Source organism: Pieris rapae, chromosome 8 (genome assembly GCF_905147795.1).
Source record: "Pieris rapae chromosome 8, ilPieRapa1.1, whole genome shotgun sequence".
NCBI lineage: Eukaryota > Metazoa > Arthropoda > Insecta > Lepidoptera > Pieridae > Pieris > Pieris rapae.
Genome location: NC_059516.1, coordinates 2,013,314 through 2,033,801, shown reverse-complemented (window position 1 = coordinate 2,033,801; position 20,488 = coordinate 2,013,314). Strand labels below are relative to the sequence as shown.

The 20,488-nt window shown below is 34.1% G+C and overlaps 1 protein-coding gene across 11 annotated transcripts in view; it reads right to left on the bottom strand.

The window, feature by feature from the left end:
- Positions 1-20,488, bottom strand: part of LOC110995591 (rho GTPase-activating protein 23) — a 306,700-nt gene that overhangs the window by 218,350 nt on the left and 67,862 nt on the right. For all 11 annotated transcript variants that reach the window (XM_022262828.2, XM_022262818.2, XM_045629169.1 and 8 more), the window contains one exon: positions 15,318-15,736. In XM_022262828.2, the coding sequence (XP_022118520.2) occupies positions 15,318-15,722 (405 nt within the window). In that variant the 5' untranslated portion in view covers positions 15,723-15,736. The remainder of the gene's footprint in view (positions 1-15,317; positions 15,737-20,488) is intronic.

Sequence of the window (20,488 nt, the reverse complement as noted above, 5' to 3'; positions counted from 1 at the left end):
ACAGTTCACTAGATCGCAAGAGTAAAATGCCGTGTGAAACGAACTGTGGAAGATTTTCAGCCATCAAGCTGTTTTATTAAATAAATAGCTCATATTTTTCTAAGCGAAATACAGAACAAAATGCAACCGGGCTCACATTGTCAGTCTCCCGTTGCCGGCCGTTGAAGGATTGGTACGCTCTTTATTAAAGTACCCTAAGTCGAATCGGTTTGGAAATATTTCTGATGTTGCTAGTACCACGTAGTGGTGGTGCAAAAACTACCTTTGTGCGATTAATTTTTTTATGAAAAAGGGGGAGATTTTTTTTCTAATAAAGTAATTTGTTAACATTATACAGTATGTATGTAGCCTAACCATTCTTAATATATTTAACATTGTTACTAAGTACTTAGAAATCGTTATTTATGTTCAAAGTAACAAAAGATAACAACAGAACCCTATTTTAGTAAATTTATGGATAACTTTCGTTCCGTCGATATACATTAACTCGTAAAACATTGGACACAAGAGTTGGGGTTATTAAAAATAAATAATTCTTCTCTATAATACTAAAATACAAAGTCAGAGCAAGTAGCTAGTCAGAAATAAATCAACATCGACGTACGACGAGCGAACGTATGATTTATTTTGTAATAGATTAGCCTTTCCCGTCTTTTAGTTCGAGACTTGAACTATTATTTACTGAGCAAGTGTGAATATAACCAAGAATATTTAATTTGACGTTTTCAATATAATTTCGATATACGAAAAATCTATAAAATAACATTGACAAGCGAAGATTAGAAGTTCTATATGTTTTTATCGTAAAATATTATACATTTTTGATATATTTATTTTAACCAGTCTGCCTGCAAGGTGAATTGAAACAGCACATAAAATAATGAAGCCTAGAAGGCCTACAGGACGAATGGTCCAAATGATGATAGGACGCGGCCGTTTTGTACAATACCGATTAAAACTTCTGGTTAAAGATGAGAAGCGATAACATTGAAATAACATCCTACATTGGCCTGCGCGCGCATGGTGAAAATTCACTCTCATCATTTTTCTCCATCGCGCCAAAAGAAGTATAACTTTAATAATAATAATAACATTATTGGCGGCAGGTAAGATGCAGGATCATACGAATCTTGAGACCAAATATTTTAAGTAAAGATAAGTAAACATATGTTAATAAAAAAAACGCGATCATGTTCGCGACGCCCACATGACAAAATGATCGGTGTTGCTAATCGTAAATCGTTTGACGTTACTAAGCACTGCGCATTGCAATGATAAATGTGCAGTTTGTTAGATGCAGATAAATAAGTATTTTTAACACGCAACTGTAGAATAAATAACAAATTGCTGTTGTACATAACAAGTCAAGTATTTATCTCTTGAGGTTAGATTTTAAAATAGCTTTGAAAATTTAAAAAGTGCTAAATATATAATTTTATCTAACATATTCAAATAAGATTCTGTTTCGATTTAATTCGATAAATACTCTGTGTAAAATAAAGTATTACATTATGCAACAGAACACCTCAATTTTATTTATTATTTCAAATCCCAAATAAATTCAATATTCAATAGAAAGCAAGAGTTTAACCAAAAAGGATATTTTAAAAATATAATATAGGTTAATAAAATCGTAATGGTAATACATAAAAACGAGTGTCCAAATCCATACATTCACCATTTCAACATATTATTCATTATCGACTGGCGTGCTTTACTAGCTGGTAGGTGACAGGTAAACAATGATAATAAAACACGTTGAATTCCGTTGTCGTGACACAAAGTTAAATAAAACAATAAAAAAGCGCCAAAAATACAATTTTAAATTCATTGATATTTCCCCTTTACTCACTCATTACTATGACCGTGACTTTTCTCAACCACTAATTAATAAGGATACCTGTCGATCATTATGGTAAAAAATCAATTTTGCGATCAATCAGTCAGCCGATTATGTAAATTATAGAGGCGTTTAATGTTACTCGTTATGTGCTATGATTAATGGTAAATAACACTGGGTGAAGTTCGCATTTCTGATTGTAATTATATATATTAATTCATTTTAACTGTGAAACAAAACTATGCAAGACTTGCCGTGATTCACAATATCACTTAACATCAGATAGGACTTCTGCCAGTTTAATTACTGTTATATAATTAAAATACTACCGCTTAAAGACGCGTCATAAGGATTTAATTACCACGCATTGTTTGATATCCATTTCTATATCCGGGGAAATCATTTTACGCATTCCAACTGAAATGCTATGAAGGTGGAGTTCTTCTCGGGTATCTCTCTTATCATCAAAGACTCCCAGAGTCATTTTCAGATTAATACATATAATAATAATAATAATAAAATTTTTATTGTTTCTCAAATTTTTAACATCATTAAATGAGTATGAGACACCCCCCGTAAGTAGTCAAGAGACACTTGTGTTGGGGTTGGCTCGCTACTTCCCTTAACTAAACAAACTTTAACTAAATCTAAATCTAAATTAACTTAATCTATGAATGTGTGAATGTGTGTGTATGTGTGCATGTGTGTGAATGTGTGTGTATGTGTGCATGTGTGTGCTGTGTGTGAGCGAGTGTGCACGCTGTCAAGTTCATAATACGGCCCGTCTCAAACTAGCGAACTCGCACCAAAATGTGCTCAGTTTCCTCGTATGTTAGAGTTCTCAGCCACCCTACTACAACCTTTTTACAATCATACAAAACTCTATGATGAAGTCGGAGTTTAGAGTTCAATTGGTTGTAAATATATGCAGACTGACTCACGTACTGACGGCTGGCAAAATTTGAATGGACCATTACGGAGCGGGCCACATTACCACTCCGTCTTGTATCCTGGCTAGCAGAATTAAAAGGAACACATTTATGCAGATATAAGGTGACATTTAAAAGATATAATTGCCTTACCGATAACAATCCACTTGATCTGTACAAGTTAACTGTGGGATATCGATATGGTTTAAAATACATCACTTTTATTAGAGACCGCTGCGCTCTTTCCAGCTCAAGAAGTTTAGTTTTTGTGGCACCACCCCATACTGGTATGCAATACGTAATTACTGATTGAGCTAATGCAACGTAAACATTACTCAGTATCACAGGAGACATCACATGGCGTAGCGTCTTGAAAATCCATATCAATTTCCTGACTCGTGATATAATAGTAGAAATGTGTGAGTGCCATGATAGACATTCATCAATAATGATGCCCAAGTATCTTGTAGAGGTAACTTTCTGAATAATTTGACAGTTGCACTTCTGTGTATAGTGGTCCGCACACTCATGTATCCCAAGCCCAAAAGTAGCACCCGGTTTAGATCTCCGACTTGGAGAAAAACAAATGAAGTTGGTTTTTGGAATATTTAGGGTCAGCAAATTAGCCTTTAGCCAGTCAAATATAACGGCAAGACCTCGTTCAGCATTCTGGCGTACGGATTCCCAAGTTTCTCCATGGAAGACAATAGCTGTATCGTCCGCATAGGAGAATATTTTCCCTCCGCTGCCCAGCAGGTTACATAGTTCGTTAATGTACACCAGGAACAGCGTTGGGCCAAGCACACTCCCCTGCGGCACACCAAATAAAACATTTTCTTCTTCACTGTAAAGGTTTCCTATTTTAACTTGTTGAGTCCGATCTCGAAGATAGCTGTCAAAAAGACACAGAGCTGTGCCTCTTATACCCATCGCCTCAAGTCTCTGCACAAGGATGGGGATCGAAACGGTGTCAAAAGCTTTCTTTAAATCCAGGAATACTGTCAAGCATTTATATCCTTCGTCTACCCTACCTACAATCTCAGTTGTCAGTGCTGTAATAGCGTCCTGTGTCGAGCGTCCTTGTCTAAATCCATATTGCGAGTCAGAAAGTATATTATATTTGTTCAAGTAGCTAATAAGTCTTTTATTTAATAGTTTTTCTATAATTTTAGAAATAGCAGGTAAGACAGATATGGGTCTGTAAGTGTTGACATCACCCGTGTCCCCCCCCTTGTGCACGGGCGTAATGATGGAACGCTTCAATGCTTTCGGAAATATTCCCGATTCGAAACATAAATTGGCCAGTTGACATATAAGAGGAACTACGACGTCCCTAGACAATTTAAGGAAGCCTATAGGTATATCGTCCCATCCGGATGCACTTCCCGAATCAAGAGCCATGAGTATGCAGTCCACTTCCACTGGATCAGTCTCCAACAATACAAAAGAGGAGTTCTGTGAGCCAGAATTAGAAATCATAACTGAACTAGGACGAAACCCAGTCGAAGTCATTATGTCTTCTGCTAGTGTTTTACCAATTGTGACAAAAAAATTATTGACACGGTTTAAGGAATCTGGAGGATGTGGTGTGATTTGAAGAAGACGTACATTAGATGATTTCGGTTTTTTAAAATGAGTTATACTATTGATATTTTGCCAGAGCTTTTTCGGATTTTTTATACATATAAAAAAACGTGTTAAGTAGTTACACCACTTATAACTCAAGATCGGCTGGATCGAGGTTAGTTATCTCTTTTTGGTAGAATCTTCTCGGCTCAGAATAAGTAATAAAATATCGGATAAGTTATCGAATTACAATAAATTAATTAATTAATTTTCCATCTGTTAATAAAACTACGTATCATTTTACGTCGAATCCGAGTCTGTTTTTAGATATTCCGATCTTCAGGTGAAAGAGGAGATGCATAACCAGGCTTTGATTTTGATCGAAGACATTTGTCACCTCATCAAAAAATGTTGTGTATCAGAAAGTGCTTTAAAATGCAGTATCGCAATATTGTCGCTAGAAAGAAGAGTTCTTATGCTAACTGCTATTCTTCTTTCCCAATGGATATCAATAAAACATTTCTACTACTACAATATACGTTGCATTCATATTAATTACCTTAATGAAATCCTAAATTAAGTTTAAATAAATTTAACACGATATTATTAGACTGTTAGGCGGTACGAAGCTAGTAAGTTTATAAAAATAGTCCGCTATACCGACCCAAATTACTATACGCCATAAGTTTAACACTAAGCCTGGGCTATTAAAGTTTCTACCTAGATTTCAATGCCAAGGTTTCACTCATGATAAATGAAATCAAAGATGATTTATTCAGTAATGAATTTTCACACGTTTCTATGTAAATTTCTATTTCGAACTTTTCAATTAGCTTTCACGTTTCACATATTCAATGATAATTAAATTATAATATATTTTCTTTGTGTTGCTTCCAATATTGAGTTACGGTAATTCAATGGTTGCGACACATTACGAACGTATTCAATCATCTATTTTATGGTGACAATTATAAACTGACGTAATTGATCCATAACTGAGAGCTTTTTTAGGCAGTTTCTGCCGCAGACCACCACTATGTAGAACCAGCTGACCACTAAAGTAGTTCAAACGACAAACAAAAAGAACAAATTCTTAAAAGGCCCGCTACACACTCGCGAGCGTTCTGTTATTGAAAGTGAGCTTGGACAGTAGTATCACTTAGCATCAAAGCCTCCTGCCAATTCATCCCTGTCAATTAAAAACATAAGATTCCACCCGATTACGTCCGCTTTATTCTTAGGAATTTTTGTCTTTTTCTGAAATATTGCGTTACCGGCGTGATGAAAAGAGACAGACGTCTGCTTATATTTCTTTACATTTTAAAAGTTTAATTTGGAAAATTGTTTTTTACTATATATACCTAACATGTGCATTTCACTACAATAGTAGCAGGTCTAGATAACATTCCTAGATCGAGAATGCGGTCACCAAATTCGGAACACAATTTTTAAGTTCAAAATCGCAGTTAACCTCCATAGCTAACCAGTGATAGCCATCTAGCTACCTTTTGACCCCATCAAGAACTTTGAAAGTGCTTTGCTTTCCCCGTGACCACATCAAAACATTCATACATCACTAAAATGTACATATATATTTATATACCCGTATTTCTTTCGTTTGCAAAAATAACTATAAATTTCCAGGAGAACGTGAAATTAACGTATTGTTATTTAGAATTAAGATTTCAAATAGATAATTAAATAAAACATAAAATATTTTTTATGATTAGGATTAGGTGCTGCCGCCGCCGACGGATAGTCACATTGACTGAAGGCTCGCAAGTGCGTTGCCGGCTTTTTACGAATCGGTTGTCTGTTATAATCCCACGAGTCAGTGATTTTATTGTGATTGACGGGTTCGCCGAGGTTTGCCATTAATTTTTTTAAAGAGCTTTGACGATTACAGTAGAAGAATTCTAATTTCAAATTTTAGAATAAAAAATTCTAAATTCAAAATCAATCAACACAGGATTTTAAAACAATTAGTACAATGATTCATAAAACAAGCAATCAGTCGCACGTTAACATATGTTAACACGTCAATAATATATGAGACTCATATGACCTACTCAATTGTGTCTGTATATGGCAGTATGTCGTGAACACGAGCCTAGAGCCGATATTTGCATAATCATCCCATACGGAACGAATTCATTATAAAATCGCGTGCACCTTGTTTAAGACGACACGTCCAAATATTCAATGTACTTTGACCACTTGCCATAATCCCCAAAAAAGTACATTGTTTATTTCCATCTTCTCTTAAAATAGGGTAAATGGAAAAAAATAGATGGTGGAGTTGAGCAGTTTATGTATCCATTTTCAAAAATATATACAGCATTCAATCGATACACGATTTAAATAACTTGGCTTGATAGAAGAAAAACCAAACAGCCAATTTTCGACACTTTGAATTCGTTTTATGACGAAAATTTATATATAATATGATTTTAAAATTTAGACCACATATTTTATCGCAAGCCAAGTAATCCATTTCAGAAAAAAAATGGTACCACCCAATGGACCATACTGCGGCATCTGCCTCTTAACAGCTGCTCCGTATATTACATAATAAAAACAATTGAAAAGGATTTCTACGCGATCATTTTCATTTCCAATTATTTCATTTACAAACAGCAGAGGCGAAAACCATCAAACAATACCCACACATTAATAACAAAGAGACAACTCAATTACAAACCGCCTAACAGATTTAAATGATACAAAACTAAAGGAGAAACACGAATTTCACACGACCTACGATTTCACCGAAACGTGACAATTATTGTTGGCATTTAAGCCTCGCCATAAAGCCTTTACTGTAACTTGAGGATTGCTTTAAGCTGTTACGAAGATCTGTCGACAAGAATATGGATGGCTGTATCGGTTACTATATTGTACTATCGGACAGTTCCGGTTTCGCACGGGTAGACATAAATATTTCGAAATTACATTACTCTAGGATGTTAGTTTCAAAAAATGATGAGTGAATGATTAAACGGTCCACAGTTTTTTGTGTTTATTCGTTTGCCGGTAAAAAAAATAATTTTGTAAAAAAAAATACACCGTACACTCGTACGAAGCCGGGACATATATATTTTAAACTTATTTGTTTTGATAAGTTCTTTAATAATATAGCCTAAATTTATAAGTGGTTATCTAGCATTCATATGGTGTAACAATTTTTAAAATCGGTCCAGTACTTCTGAGCCAATTCGTTACAAACATACATACGAATCTTTCCTCTTTATATTAGTATAGAATTATAGATTACCAAGTATCTTACTCGCGTGAAGAGCGTTTCGCCTCAATATGTTATCTATTACGTAGCTACATACTAACATATGTAGCATTTTGCAGCAGTATATAAAACAAAATTTTCCAATATTCCTTCGTATAAATACTCAGAGTGGTTCAGCCATCTTCGATTTTTGTGACAAGCACATATTTTACGATTCATTTTTATTTCAAAAATTTGTCGTAGTGCCCGTAGGTATATTATTCTTCGTAATGACTTGGAACTCACCAATTACACATAGATTAAATTGCTGGACATAATAACATTTGACATCTCGAACAATAGGGCAATTAACATAATACCCTGTTCAGATAAACGTTCTCGCATGACAATGGAAACAGTGCACTGTCTCTTGTCAATCAGGTTATTAAGGGCGCTTTACTCTCGTGGTTGATTTTAATCTACATAGTTCGTCAAAAATAATTAATATTCGATCAAAGATTTTTTTTAAGCTGCATACTTTTCATTTGGGATTCATTTTTCATTAATATACTAAATTTTCATCTTTACATTGAGTTTCCATGTATCAGATAAGCCTCCTGCGTGTTTGGCCCGTGTTATAAAATTGGTATCTGTGGCAGTGTACGCTGGCAGCTTTTCCTCGCTGTATTGCTATACTTATTCGGTGAGCGAGGTATTCATGTATAATATACGATGTCTGTAATAATAAATAAAATTAACAAAGATTTTTTTAATCCTTAGTATCAAAACCATTATTTATTTCTCAACATGTAAAACATAATATTGAACTTAGTTAACCGTTAAGTAATGAACTGCGTGGGATGTGGCAGTTAATTTAACTAGGAAATTGTCTAGATTGGTAACTTCAAAACAATGAGGAAACGTTATGATGAATTATCAAGATAACTATGTATTGCCCACGTGTTTGCCTGTATAGAATTTCAAAAATAAATACTATACTTCAAATTATTATATGGGGCAGACGTATTTCTATGTCTCTTTAATTAACATTGTATAACATAATGGTGTGTACCCTTCTTATTCATTCATGTGTCCAACCTTATTAATTCTTGGTTCTGTGGGCTACAACGAGCTAAGAGCACGCCGAGAATACGCGCTTGTGATGCTCTTAATATAATTGTTACATGGCAAGATTCGGCAGTACTTCAATACCTAAAAGAATCCTATGTATTAACGAAATACATAGGTTAATGGACATTTTTCACTGTCCGTTGACTGAGCTGGCATAAATATTATTGAGTGCCTTAGTATTTTTATTATGTCATTTCATATGTTTGTAATTTTTTTCTGTTTCGTCTGTAAAGTATATTAGTGATTGTTCACTCGTGTTAAATTAGGATCACCTGTTAAGCCAGGAGAAAGTTAAAGAATTATTGACTATGTTGTTTGGGAATAACACTCACTCTCTCACTCACTCACTCCACGAATCTAATCTTATGACCTATGGTAATACGTTTCAGATCATTATAACTGAATAACATTAATAACTGGCAACATTGCGTAGGCGTAACTGTTTTTACATGAGCTATTAAAAGGCTAATGCACTCACAAATACAATAAACCCTCAATAAATATTGATCTTGTGACGCACAGATTAATATTAACAGTAGAAATGATGTTTAATAAACGTCCAAATGATACTTATACAGCGGTTTTATGTGCTTAGGAGAATATCATACTACAAACTGAAAACTTAACTATAGACTATTAATGACTTTATTTGATAATGAAGAATGGCACCTATATAACATAGACAAAGACTATATAAAGGTACTCGATACAGTCGAAATAAAAAATTCTACTGACGCCTATTTAATTTTAACTAAATTTTAATAATTAAATCATTCTTTTTTTAAAACAGAAACGAGATGCGCCATACATTCGAATGGTAATCCGTCTTTAGAGCAATAACAAGACCTTAACTACCGTAGCTACAGAGAAAATCCTGAAAAATATTTTAACTAGGCGTATGATTTCCATCTTAGGATTAACTATTTCTAAAAAAACCTGACCAAGCAACGTTTCTAATACTCATTTATGTACTATGCACTGATAATAAACTATTAATTGTAACTTAATAATTTATTTGTTACGTCATAATGTCTTATTATTACCTATGCCTGCAGAAACATATTACCATTCGAACGCATGGCTCCAATGGCTCCACTTTTATGGATAAAAACAATAATGTTACTATTAAAATTTAGCTAAAATTGAATTTACGTTTTTAAGACGCCTTTATGACGTTAGAATAGTTTCTGTACTATATCGAGCATCCTAAGTCTTTACTACTGTTAGTTATAATCTGTGCCAGTGAATAAACTAGGCGATTTATGCATCGGCTGTGGTAATCAATCACAAATTAACTACAAATCAGAATTGTATTATTGATAGATTGATATTTGTAAGCATTCCTCATACTTAGCGGTTACATTAGCAGTGCCCCCGCTAAGTCGAACAAAAAACGGCATGGCCATATTTGACGCTTATAACTTCGTTATGGATAAAGGAGCAGCCGGATTTATATTAACCAAACAGGCTTTGTATAAATATGATACACTTCATTTTGATTCAATTAGAACCAGTAGTTTAATAATTATAACTAATCAACATTTCATAATTTGACCACTCACGCACTGACTGGCCGGTCAACAAAACTCTAAGACATTTACATTTAGCAGACATGGCTCCAAATGTAAACACGTAGTGTTTAATATACAAGTCAAAAAACAAATAAAATATTTAGCAATTTTAGTTTCTTTTCTTTTCAATCTCAAAAAAACGCGGTGATCTTGAAAACCCAAAATCAGAATGTCATAGTTTAAATATGCAGCTTTTTGTTTTGATGCCATAACAATTACATCGTTAAATTATCAATAAACATGTGTCGATAAGGGAACTAATTAATGTTTTATTGTTTTTAAATTATGCTTGCATTTATGTTCCTGATGATGTGATGTGCATTTTAATTGGCTAATATTAATTAATTAATGATATTGCTTTAACTTTCACATTATTTATTAAACATGACACGATACATGCTAAAAGTATTTCATTGTACGATTAATTATTATTGACTGGCGTAAAACAGTACTACGTCCGATTCATGAAAAAAAAATGTATCTGTAAAAATGTATATTGCTTAAAAAGCAATTATAAACATAATTAAAACATGGGTTTTTCGCAAGAAAACATAAAGTATGCTTTCGAGAGTGCGAGATAAAAGATGGCCAGTTCAACCACAAAATGGACTAGACCTACTGGAAAGAGATGCATAGAAAGACAAAAGCAGAAAAAAAAAGAAAAAATGTTGAGAGGTCTGTTGCAATAAAATACCATCGTTTCATCGATCTTTGATACACTAGCTTTGTATGCTTCAGTGGCCAAGTCAGATATCCATATATTAGTACAGGTAGGATATACTGTTTTGATAATAAATAATAAAACACAGACCAAAAAAACTTAATACACATTAAGTACTTGGGGAAGATTTTCATCTAACATTTAGATCGTTTACAATACAATATTTATTTATAAGGAAATAGATTAAATAATATACACACAATACGTGTTTCCTTTCCTTTGTTAGTACTGTATCGTGACAATTGGCAAGTAGCAATCAAACTGGCGATAAAATCCTCATTCACTACCGTTAGTCTCGTGCTAACGCGCCATTTGGCGTCCGACACTCCGACGCAGCAATAAACGCAAGACAAAAGACCATTCCGATACTGCACGCAATTTGTATACATTAAGGATCCCTATATAGGTGATACGGTATTAAACTTCAACAGGTTCATGTCCAGTCGCGTTTGTATGAAAAATTATTATATTTGAAACATTCTCTTTTATTTTAACTCACTAGAATAAACGATTTGCCGTCCAAGCATTTTTTAGGTTGTCAGTAATATGTCCAGTCAAGTCCGCGCCATAATTATAGAAAACGTTATCACACTGGAATGCTTACATGAAAGCAGTCTATTATTGGAGCACTAGAGTCAAGCAAAAAATAGTGAGTAGAGTCCCTCCGCGCGGAAGAAGTGAAACTACTTAATGTGGAAATGAAAATGTGAAGCATTTACCCTCATTCTGTCTCTTTCTATTCTCCCTCCCCAGTAACGTTAAACGTTTAACGCAACCTTGTTGGAAGGATTAGAAGTTTCACTTCAAACTTTTATAAAATTTATTTTTGAAGAAGTATTAACCTAGTTGTTTTCCTTGATTAATATTTTTTTTCGTAAGAACGGGTTTAAATTATAACCCAAAAATTTAAGCTGGTACAAGCAATCAGACACTTCAACAATTCAGATCTGAAAACAGCACCAAGAGAACGTATAAAATTAGTCATAATTTCTCATGGCAACAAAAACGCTGTGTCTAACATATAACCATTAAAATCAGCTCAAGAAATCTTCAGAAATCAGAAAAGACCTGATGGTGACTTCAAAATATCCTATTGAAAATCTCAAAATTAATTTAAATGCAGACGCAAATTTTCGTAATAGGCGGTAAAGTAATCGATCATAACTGAATGGCAAATGCCCAATCAAACAATGCAACAACTTGAATGACAGCCCTTTAGTAGGTCAATTTCTAATTGAATATTCTGATAATTGTGATAACAAACATTAATGCAATTACTATTGGAATTATATTATTTCTGTTATTAAGAGTCGGTCTTAGCTGATATTATTGCCTAGCTTTGATTAAGAAAAAAAAATATAATAGTCAAACAAAAAATAAACTGTATGTATATGATATATCAAGTATACAGAGCAGTGCTCTCCCTTAGGTCGTAGATTCGACTGTGCACTATGCCCCAATTGACTTTCTTTCTATGTGCGCATTGAACATTCGCTCTATTAGTACATATTCTATTATTATTATTCTAGCTCAGAGTTTTGAAATTGGAATGATATACAGAGAAATCATTCCAATTTTAAAACTTCTCGACATTTATCGATTTGAAATGAAGACAAACTAATACAAAAGGCGCATTCTATTCACAATTCGGATCGCATTCAAAGGAATTCCATCGCATGTCTTGGAATCCGGCAGCTGATTTGGGCCAAGGGCCGACCTTAGGTAATGAACTTTGGGGATCTTTATGTGGGTCAGGACGAGTAGCTCTTAATAAAACAAGTTCTTTGTGTCCGACCGCAACCATTTTATAGAGGCGAGCAAAGATATATTTCATTTTTTAATAATAATTTAATTAATCAATGAGACAAGCTTTAGTACTTGTGTTAATAGGATTACAAGTCAAGAACCTTTTTCAAGAGAATGTACAGACAGAAGGCTGTATCTACGAAATATATATAAAGAAAACACTTTTTTGCCGGATCGAATCTGTGTATTATAAAAAGTATTTTCTTTTAATGTGTAAAAGCTATGTTAATAAAAGGCGATACTAAAATCATATATTACATGGATAAAGAAGATGAAAGTCATATGTGGTTTCCGGAAGTACTATAGGTTTAAATAATAGTTTGATTAAAACCTTTTTCCGTTCAATTGAATTTATTACTTTTATTATATAACTAGATACATGTTCTGTGCTTTCAGCTTCGGTTGATCTGGTTTTTGTTCAAATTGATATTCGTTAAAGGTTTATTTAAAAAAATGAATCACTGTAGGAAGTCCTCTACTCATGTTTAATAAACCCTAGAGAAGAGGATTAAGTCGGTAGTGGTACAATGGAAAATTGATAGTTATTATAATTATTCAGTGAACACACTAGCAGCAACATTTTGATGCAAATGATTTACTATAAGACATGTTTTTAAAAGATTTCAGTGTAGAGTCCTGAGGCATAACCCAAGGAAAGAAGAAGGAAGAAGTTCAATAGCCATCGTCACTATCTTACGGTGAAGTTTTAGCATGACCCCGCAGATTCTTGTTTTGATATAAAGTTTATTCGCAAAGATTGTGTTAGAAAAATACCAGTATTCTGATAGACATTCCGTGAAGGCCCGCAATTAACTGTGAAGCCGCGTGACGCCGACAACCGACTTTTTTAACAAACGACATTTTATACGTAACTTGACTAACGGTTACTTGATTGTAAGCTCATACATTGTTCGAAGTTTAAACTAAGAAAACTATAATACTAAGGGCCTGTTTCACAATGTATGGATAAAGTAACAAATAGCTATGCAACACATAAATTATTCGAATGATAAAAGTTTCAAATAAGATACTTTGCGTTTCATGACGTAGCGCTATCTGACAGTCGTGAAACGCAAAAATAGTGTTTATCCTACCAATAAGTAATAAATAGCTTATTTGGAACTTATCCGGACATTGTAAAACATACCCTAAATACATTCTTTAATATACTAGATGTTACAGTGGCGATAAATTCCTCTACCTAACTCGACTAGTACTGTAGTAGCTGGGTCATCTTTAAATAATAGAGGATTTCAGTTTTACTCTAAATTAGCCACTCGCGTACAACAATCGAATATAAGCGAAATAATGAAATGTTACTTGCTATGTAACAGTCAGAGAGAGCCTAATCTGGCTATAATCTCCGGACGTAACTAAGGATAAAGGAAATCGCCAAGCTTACAAAACGGAAAAGGCTTGAGCACACGAAAACAAACAAAAGATTTTTAAATAATTTAAAGCAATAAATAGAATTTTCGTGCATGTCCACTATTCTTAATCTTTATTTTACGTTATTTGTAGAACCGCTTTTAAGATCTGATAACTTTATGTGAACGATATGACCTTGTCTTGGCAAAATGACATAAAAATATAATTAACAACAGCGACACAAAACGCAGACGAATCACGAATCACCAAACGTTAATCAGAACGATGATGCGACGATATTCGATGTGAAAGTGGTCTTGAGTCATGGACAAACAATGATATATGATGGCGCCTTGTGTGCAAACGCTTCCCCGATTGACTCACGGCATGCAATTGAGATATGTGCCATAGTCGAGACAGGTTTAGAATTTATTTTTAAAATTATTACAATATATTAGAAACAAGACGGGGCGTGCAGTTGGCATAATGTTGCGGGGAGTGATTTTCTTTGTATTTAGGGATATTTGTGAGGATAAGGGCCAAGACTGTTTGCGATACCAAGGGCAAGAACCAGTCTATCTTATGTAGTTCATATTCAATTTTCAATTCCACACTATGAAATTGACTTAGTACTGTAAGGATAGTGTATTTTTTAATAATAATAATTTATTTGCAAGAATATGGTACAAAAATGTTGTGATGATTGTACCACACAATCTAAAGTTCGCTTATTCGCAAGAAATATAAATTTATAGTGAATTCTTACGTTATTTGTAGTGATAATAAACATAGTATTTTCCTTAGACTGATACAGACATATAAATGTCCGTCTGCCTCTTATGGAGGTTTGGTTAAATATCACTTTAAGAATAATGTTTTATTCATAGACATGTCAGATTGATAACAGGTTTAGGGGTTGTGGTAAGAAGTAATTAAAATGTGTTAAAATTCGATTCCAATTTAATATAAATATAAAACGAATACTTTTAGTTAAATTGTGTCTTATATATAAAGCTATATACCTAACAGCGATTTATTGTCAAATAGTCAAAGTTAACATTTATTTATTCATATAGGTAACATAATGTACACTTGTGAACGTCAATAGGTATATAAAAATATTCATATATCGTATATAAAAAAATAAAATATAAGTACATCTTACCTGAGGATTTCTCGGTGGTTGCGGCAACCGCATCACAGGATTTGTGGGCGCCGGCATTCTCGGAGGGGGAACGTACTGCCTAGGCGCTGGTGGCGGCGGCGGGGGCGGCCTAGGACCGTGTAGCACTGTTACTGAGGGGTTTAGGGGAACGGGGGGCCTCCGTTCCATCGGGCGTTCTACCGCGGATCTTTCCATCATGGATCTCTCCGCCATAGATCTTTCTGCTATAGACCGTTCTACCATGTTTCGTTCGGCCATGGCCCGTTCCACCATTGCGAGGTGCTCTGATGGGCGGATGAGCCTTGGTGGGGCGGTACGTGGCTTGGGTTCGGGGCGCACGACGCGGGGCGGGGGTGCTGGTGGCATCCCGCGACCACGTCGCGCCGCCTCCGATTCGTCCGTCATCGGGGCGCGCCAATCTGAAACACAAAAAATTCACTTCAGTAACAAATTCTTTGAAATTAATAAATACTATTCTAAGTGAGAATTTTTTTTTTTTTTTTAAATCATTGAGACGAATACTTAAGCCTTGACTTGTCTAAAATTTCGCGGGATAGGCTTGTGAGGTGTATCCAGAATAATATATATCCATAGCGCTAAATCAGCGGCATCATGCCATGTATCAGGCACACCCCACATACAAAATTTCACGTATATACCCTCACTTTTACACCATCACAGAACAGGCCGAAATTGGTATTAAATAGTTAAATGTATTTAATATTTTTAATTGACTTTTTCCTTTGGTAAATGTTTGAAACTTTTTGTAAATACAAATGCATTCCATCTTTAGCTATATCTTAAGTATATCTATCTATTTTTGTTATAAAATTTATGTTAGCTGTAGGATTAAGAAATAAATAATTAAAGTTGATATATTAAATAGAGACCATTTTAAAATCAATTACGAAACTGAGATCAACGCCATCTCTGCGTCCTATACGGAACTTGATACGCATACAGTAGCCATTACTCGAAATGTATTGTAACACAAAAGCGCGCGAAACCGGCGTCGTAGCGTCTACACGCATGAGTGCCTTAAAAAATAACAGCTTTGTTCAAGAAAATACCGTTATTCAGCTTATTGTGTATTTATTCATCGGGGTGAAGCATCTGTTCGCTTTACGTAAATTACATTATTTACAATGCGAATAGTAAGTTACGGCTTTTTGTTCAGTTTTTCTTTCAAAGACAATTTACAAAAACCAGAGTTTTATGTAGTAGTTTTGGTAAGTTGACTGTCCCACAAATTTACCAGCCAGCAATACAAAAATACCTGCCTATTGTTTTTTTAAACCATACCTTGTCGTATATTTAAGTAACATTTCTAAAAATTGATCACAGATTTTTATTGTTTTTAAGATTACTACTACCGAAATCGAAATTTAAAGGCATAATACCAATTGAATTACACTTATATACTACAGTCGTTTTGTAAGAGAAAACGTAAACCTAAAATTTCTACACGAAAAAACTGTTTAAAGCTCGTTTTATAATAGGATCTAGCACCCTGTAAAGCTTTAACAACGATAATTTGAAAACCTAAAGGCAAAGACATAATAATGATGGTAATTAAAATTATTAACTTAGCTTAGAAACTAAATTCTGCATTCCTCACTAGAAACTCAACATTAAATATTAATAATCCTCTTAGCTTATAATAAGCCAACTTTCACATCAGCATAAATGTGGTATGAAATTGTGGTTATTCCTTTATTAGCCCCGTCATACGTACAATCAAAATTATTTTTTAATTTCATGGGAAACTTGGAAAGACCTTAAATGCGATGGGCCGATGACACATTGTTTCTAGGGAAAACTGAATGGAACAAGCAAAGAACAGATCCAAATCTGAGTTCAGGAGGATGCCTTAGCCCAAACAAAGTTAAATTAATATTTTTTAAACAAATAGTAACTGTCCCCGGTATAGAATTCGAAAATAACTAATCTAAGCGTTCGACCATCCAGGCTCCAGAAGATAAACCACTCCCACACACACCCAGATAAATGGAAACTGTATTCGTTTACAACAAACACACAAGCTCGATAAATTATTATATGTTTACTTAAACTTCGTTACATTATATACAAAAACAAATCAGATAAATTATTAGGGATGCAACGGGCAGTGTTATTGTTAATAAGCGATCTCTTCCAGACAACCCTAGTTAGGAAAAAATAAAGAAATACTATACTAAGTGTAAAAAGTGCATAAACGAATCATCCTATATAAAATGACAAGTAACACTGAAAAATTCTACAATTACCAAACGTAGTCTAAAATAAACTAAAAACTAATTCAAAAAACCTTCAGTCTTAAGTTTTTTGAATTACAAAAGATTGTGCATTATACTGAACTGCGAAGAAAAATTGACAATTAATCGCAAATTTTTGCGTAAATAATTTATCAATAATAGTTTATTCCAGTAATGTTATCCTTACTTTGTCACTACTATCATCAAATATTTGAAACAAACCAAAACAATAGATCAAGGTCGGCACAGCGGTTCTATTAAAAGGTCTAATTGACACAAGGGCCGCGGTTTTCATAGGCTTATTGTAGGGCCGGATAAACCGGTCTAAGCCAAGCGGAATCAATTATGTGTTAATTATCCGCGTCCGGGCCACGGATACGGCATTTTTGGGTATATAGTTGTACATTAAAATTACTTGTTACCACTTTGATAATGTACTTAAAGAAAACACTTTTTAGCGGATTGAAGCTATGTTTTATTAAACTTATAATTATTTAACGTTATTTAAATTTTTCGACGTTTCACGTGCTTTACAGCGTGCGTAGCCACGGTGAATGTTACATCAACTGTATTTATTTCCCCGGAGTTGATATCGACTAAAAAATGAATGACTTATTTCTGCAAAAACCCTTCATGTTTTTTTGCCTCAGTATTCACATGATACACATACCAATAAACAACATTAAACAAAATAATAATGCCAACGAGACAGAGGTTAGACGAATACCACCACTTAGTGGAACCAGCTGCCCACGGAAGTATTTCCGAACCAATTCGACCAATTCTTAAAAGGCTCTGGCATTGAGAGTGTCCATGGGCGGCGGTATCACTTAACATCAGGTGAGCCTCCTGCCCGTTTGCCCCCTGTTCTATTAAAAAAAAGACGAGAAACCAGCCTTAAATGATATGCACTTGCATTTCTTGCATTAAAGGATGACAAAAGCATTTTATTGAAGATGGATATCTTTAAAAATATATGTACACTATTATATGAACAGCAATCACTCGTTGTACTCACCTATACGTAAACACTCGACAATGTTCCATAACATTAAGTTATCTAAGACCTTGGGACTACAATAACACAAACATATCTTTGTTCAACACTCATGACGCGATGCGAAATTTGCACTTTGAAATGCATCTATGTCGTCGCCATGACGACAGATTTGCCACAGTCTATCTAACATAAAGTGATATAATTTAAGTACAATTTCCTTACTAAACTTACGTGTAATAATTTATATAGTGTATTCAATAAATAAACCTTATTAAAAAGACATGTAACTCCCCACAATACGTTTGTAAACTGTTCACGAACTTTCCCTCCGAAAATTTACACATGCGCAGTAATCAAAATAAAATTTACAGAAGAATAAATTTTATTACAATCGAAAAAGGTTCAAACTCACGTGAGTGCGGCCTCCTTTGATCATAGTGTACAAAGTAATTTTATTTTCAACTACGTGAGGGATAATTGTGTGGATACTTTCTTTCCTATTACGAGTAAGATTGGTTTTCGTATCATATTCAAAGATAGCTTTTTACTTATTATATAAGCAAATTACTTCCTTTGATTCGTTGTGGTTTTCAATTGTAACTATAGCAATAACAAATTGTGGAAGAAACTCACGTGTTCACACATAACATATATTTGTGTTTAAAAGGGTATAGTTTTATGCCCATTTTTGCCGTTTGCGTCCCACAACGTAGGTATAAATCTATCAAAATTCGTTATTAAAACTATTGCCCTCGTTCCACTTTATCTACTAGAGATCAAACATGCCGCCGATCGCACTCCGACCATAATAAAAAATATTTAAACTATAAATACACACCTATTGTATAATATAATACCAGCCCCTATACAACCTTTATTAATATGCAACGGAAAGCGCAAATGACAATTTCCACGTTCGAAATTTGAAATTACTATCCTTACGAATTTCAAATTTCGAACATTCCTGTCAAGGTGTTTAAAAATTCTTGAAATTCGGGGTAACAGCAGTTGCATTTATACCGATCGTTATCAAGCCTTTTTATCAGCCTAATCAATATTCGAGTCACAGGTAATTATCGCAGTGGAACATTGTAGGTGCACATTAGTGGGACCACCCCAGTGCATACGTGGGGCGCATGAGACAGGGCTGTAAATGAATTATGCTTTATCGTGCGATGCACGTACGCATTAAAATTTTTATATTTAACGTTTCACTTTCGTAATTAGGATAGGGACTGTGAATGATAATGTGTTCCTTTTGTTGTGATTAAGAATTTTGGATAATTAAATTTTTATGTTTTAAACACTTTTATGTCTTAACACTGATTATTAATCTGATTCTTTTGTTTTGGTTTGTGTGTTTGTGTCACCAAACCAGCTGCCCACTCTGCCAGCTCTTTCAAGAAAAGAGCGTACCAATTTCTAAAACGCCGACAAAGCACTCGCGAATTTTTCCAGAGTGTCCATACTCTCAATTCTAGAAGCCGCCGTATCAATTAACATCAGATGAGCCCGTTTGCCCCTGTTCTATAATATATAAAAAAAAAACATAAAATTTTCCTAACTGATAGTTCACAAACCATATAATTGAGATGCGCCTGCGCACTGCGAATATTAACAGCTGTTCGATACGAGACTTGATGACAGAGATAGTGTCGCGACTCACTTGGCGCCAAGTTTTATAACTGTTTCGTTAAATTGATGTGTAAAAGTCCTTTATACTTTCTCATTTTAAAAATAGAATACAATTTATTAACAGGTACATTGTAGGCATGTATCAGATTGTTTATGATGTTCTCAAATGTATAAAAAGGCACGTATATATGAAAATGTGATGAGTTGCAAATCTATTCAGATTTAATTATATTTATATAAGTAAATAGATGATAATCAATATGATAATGGCATATACGTTA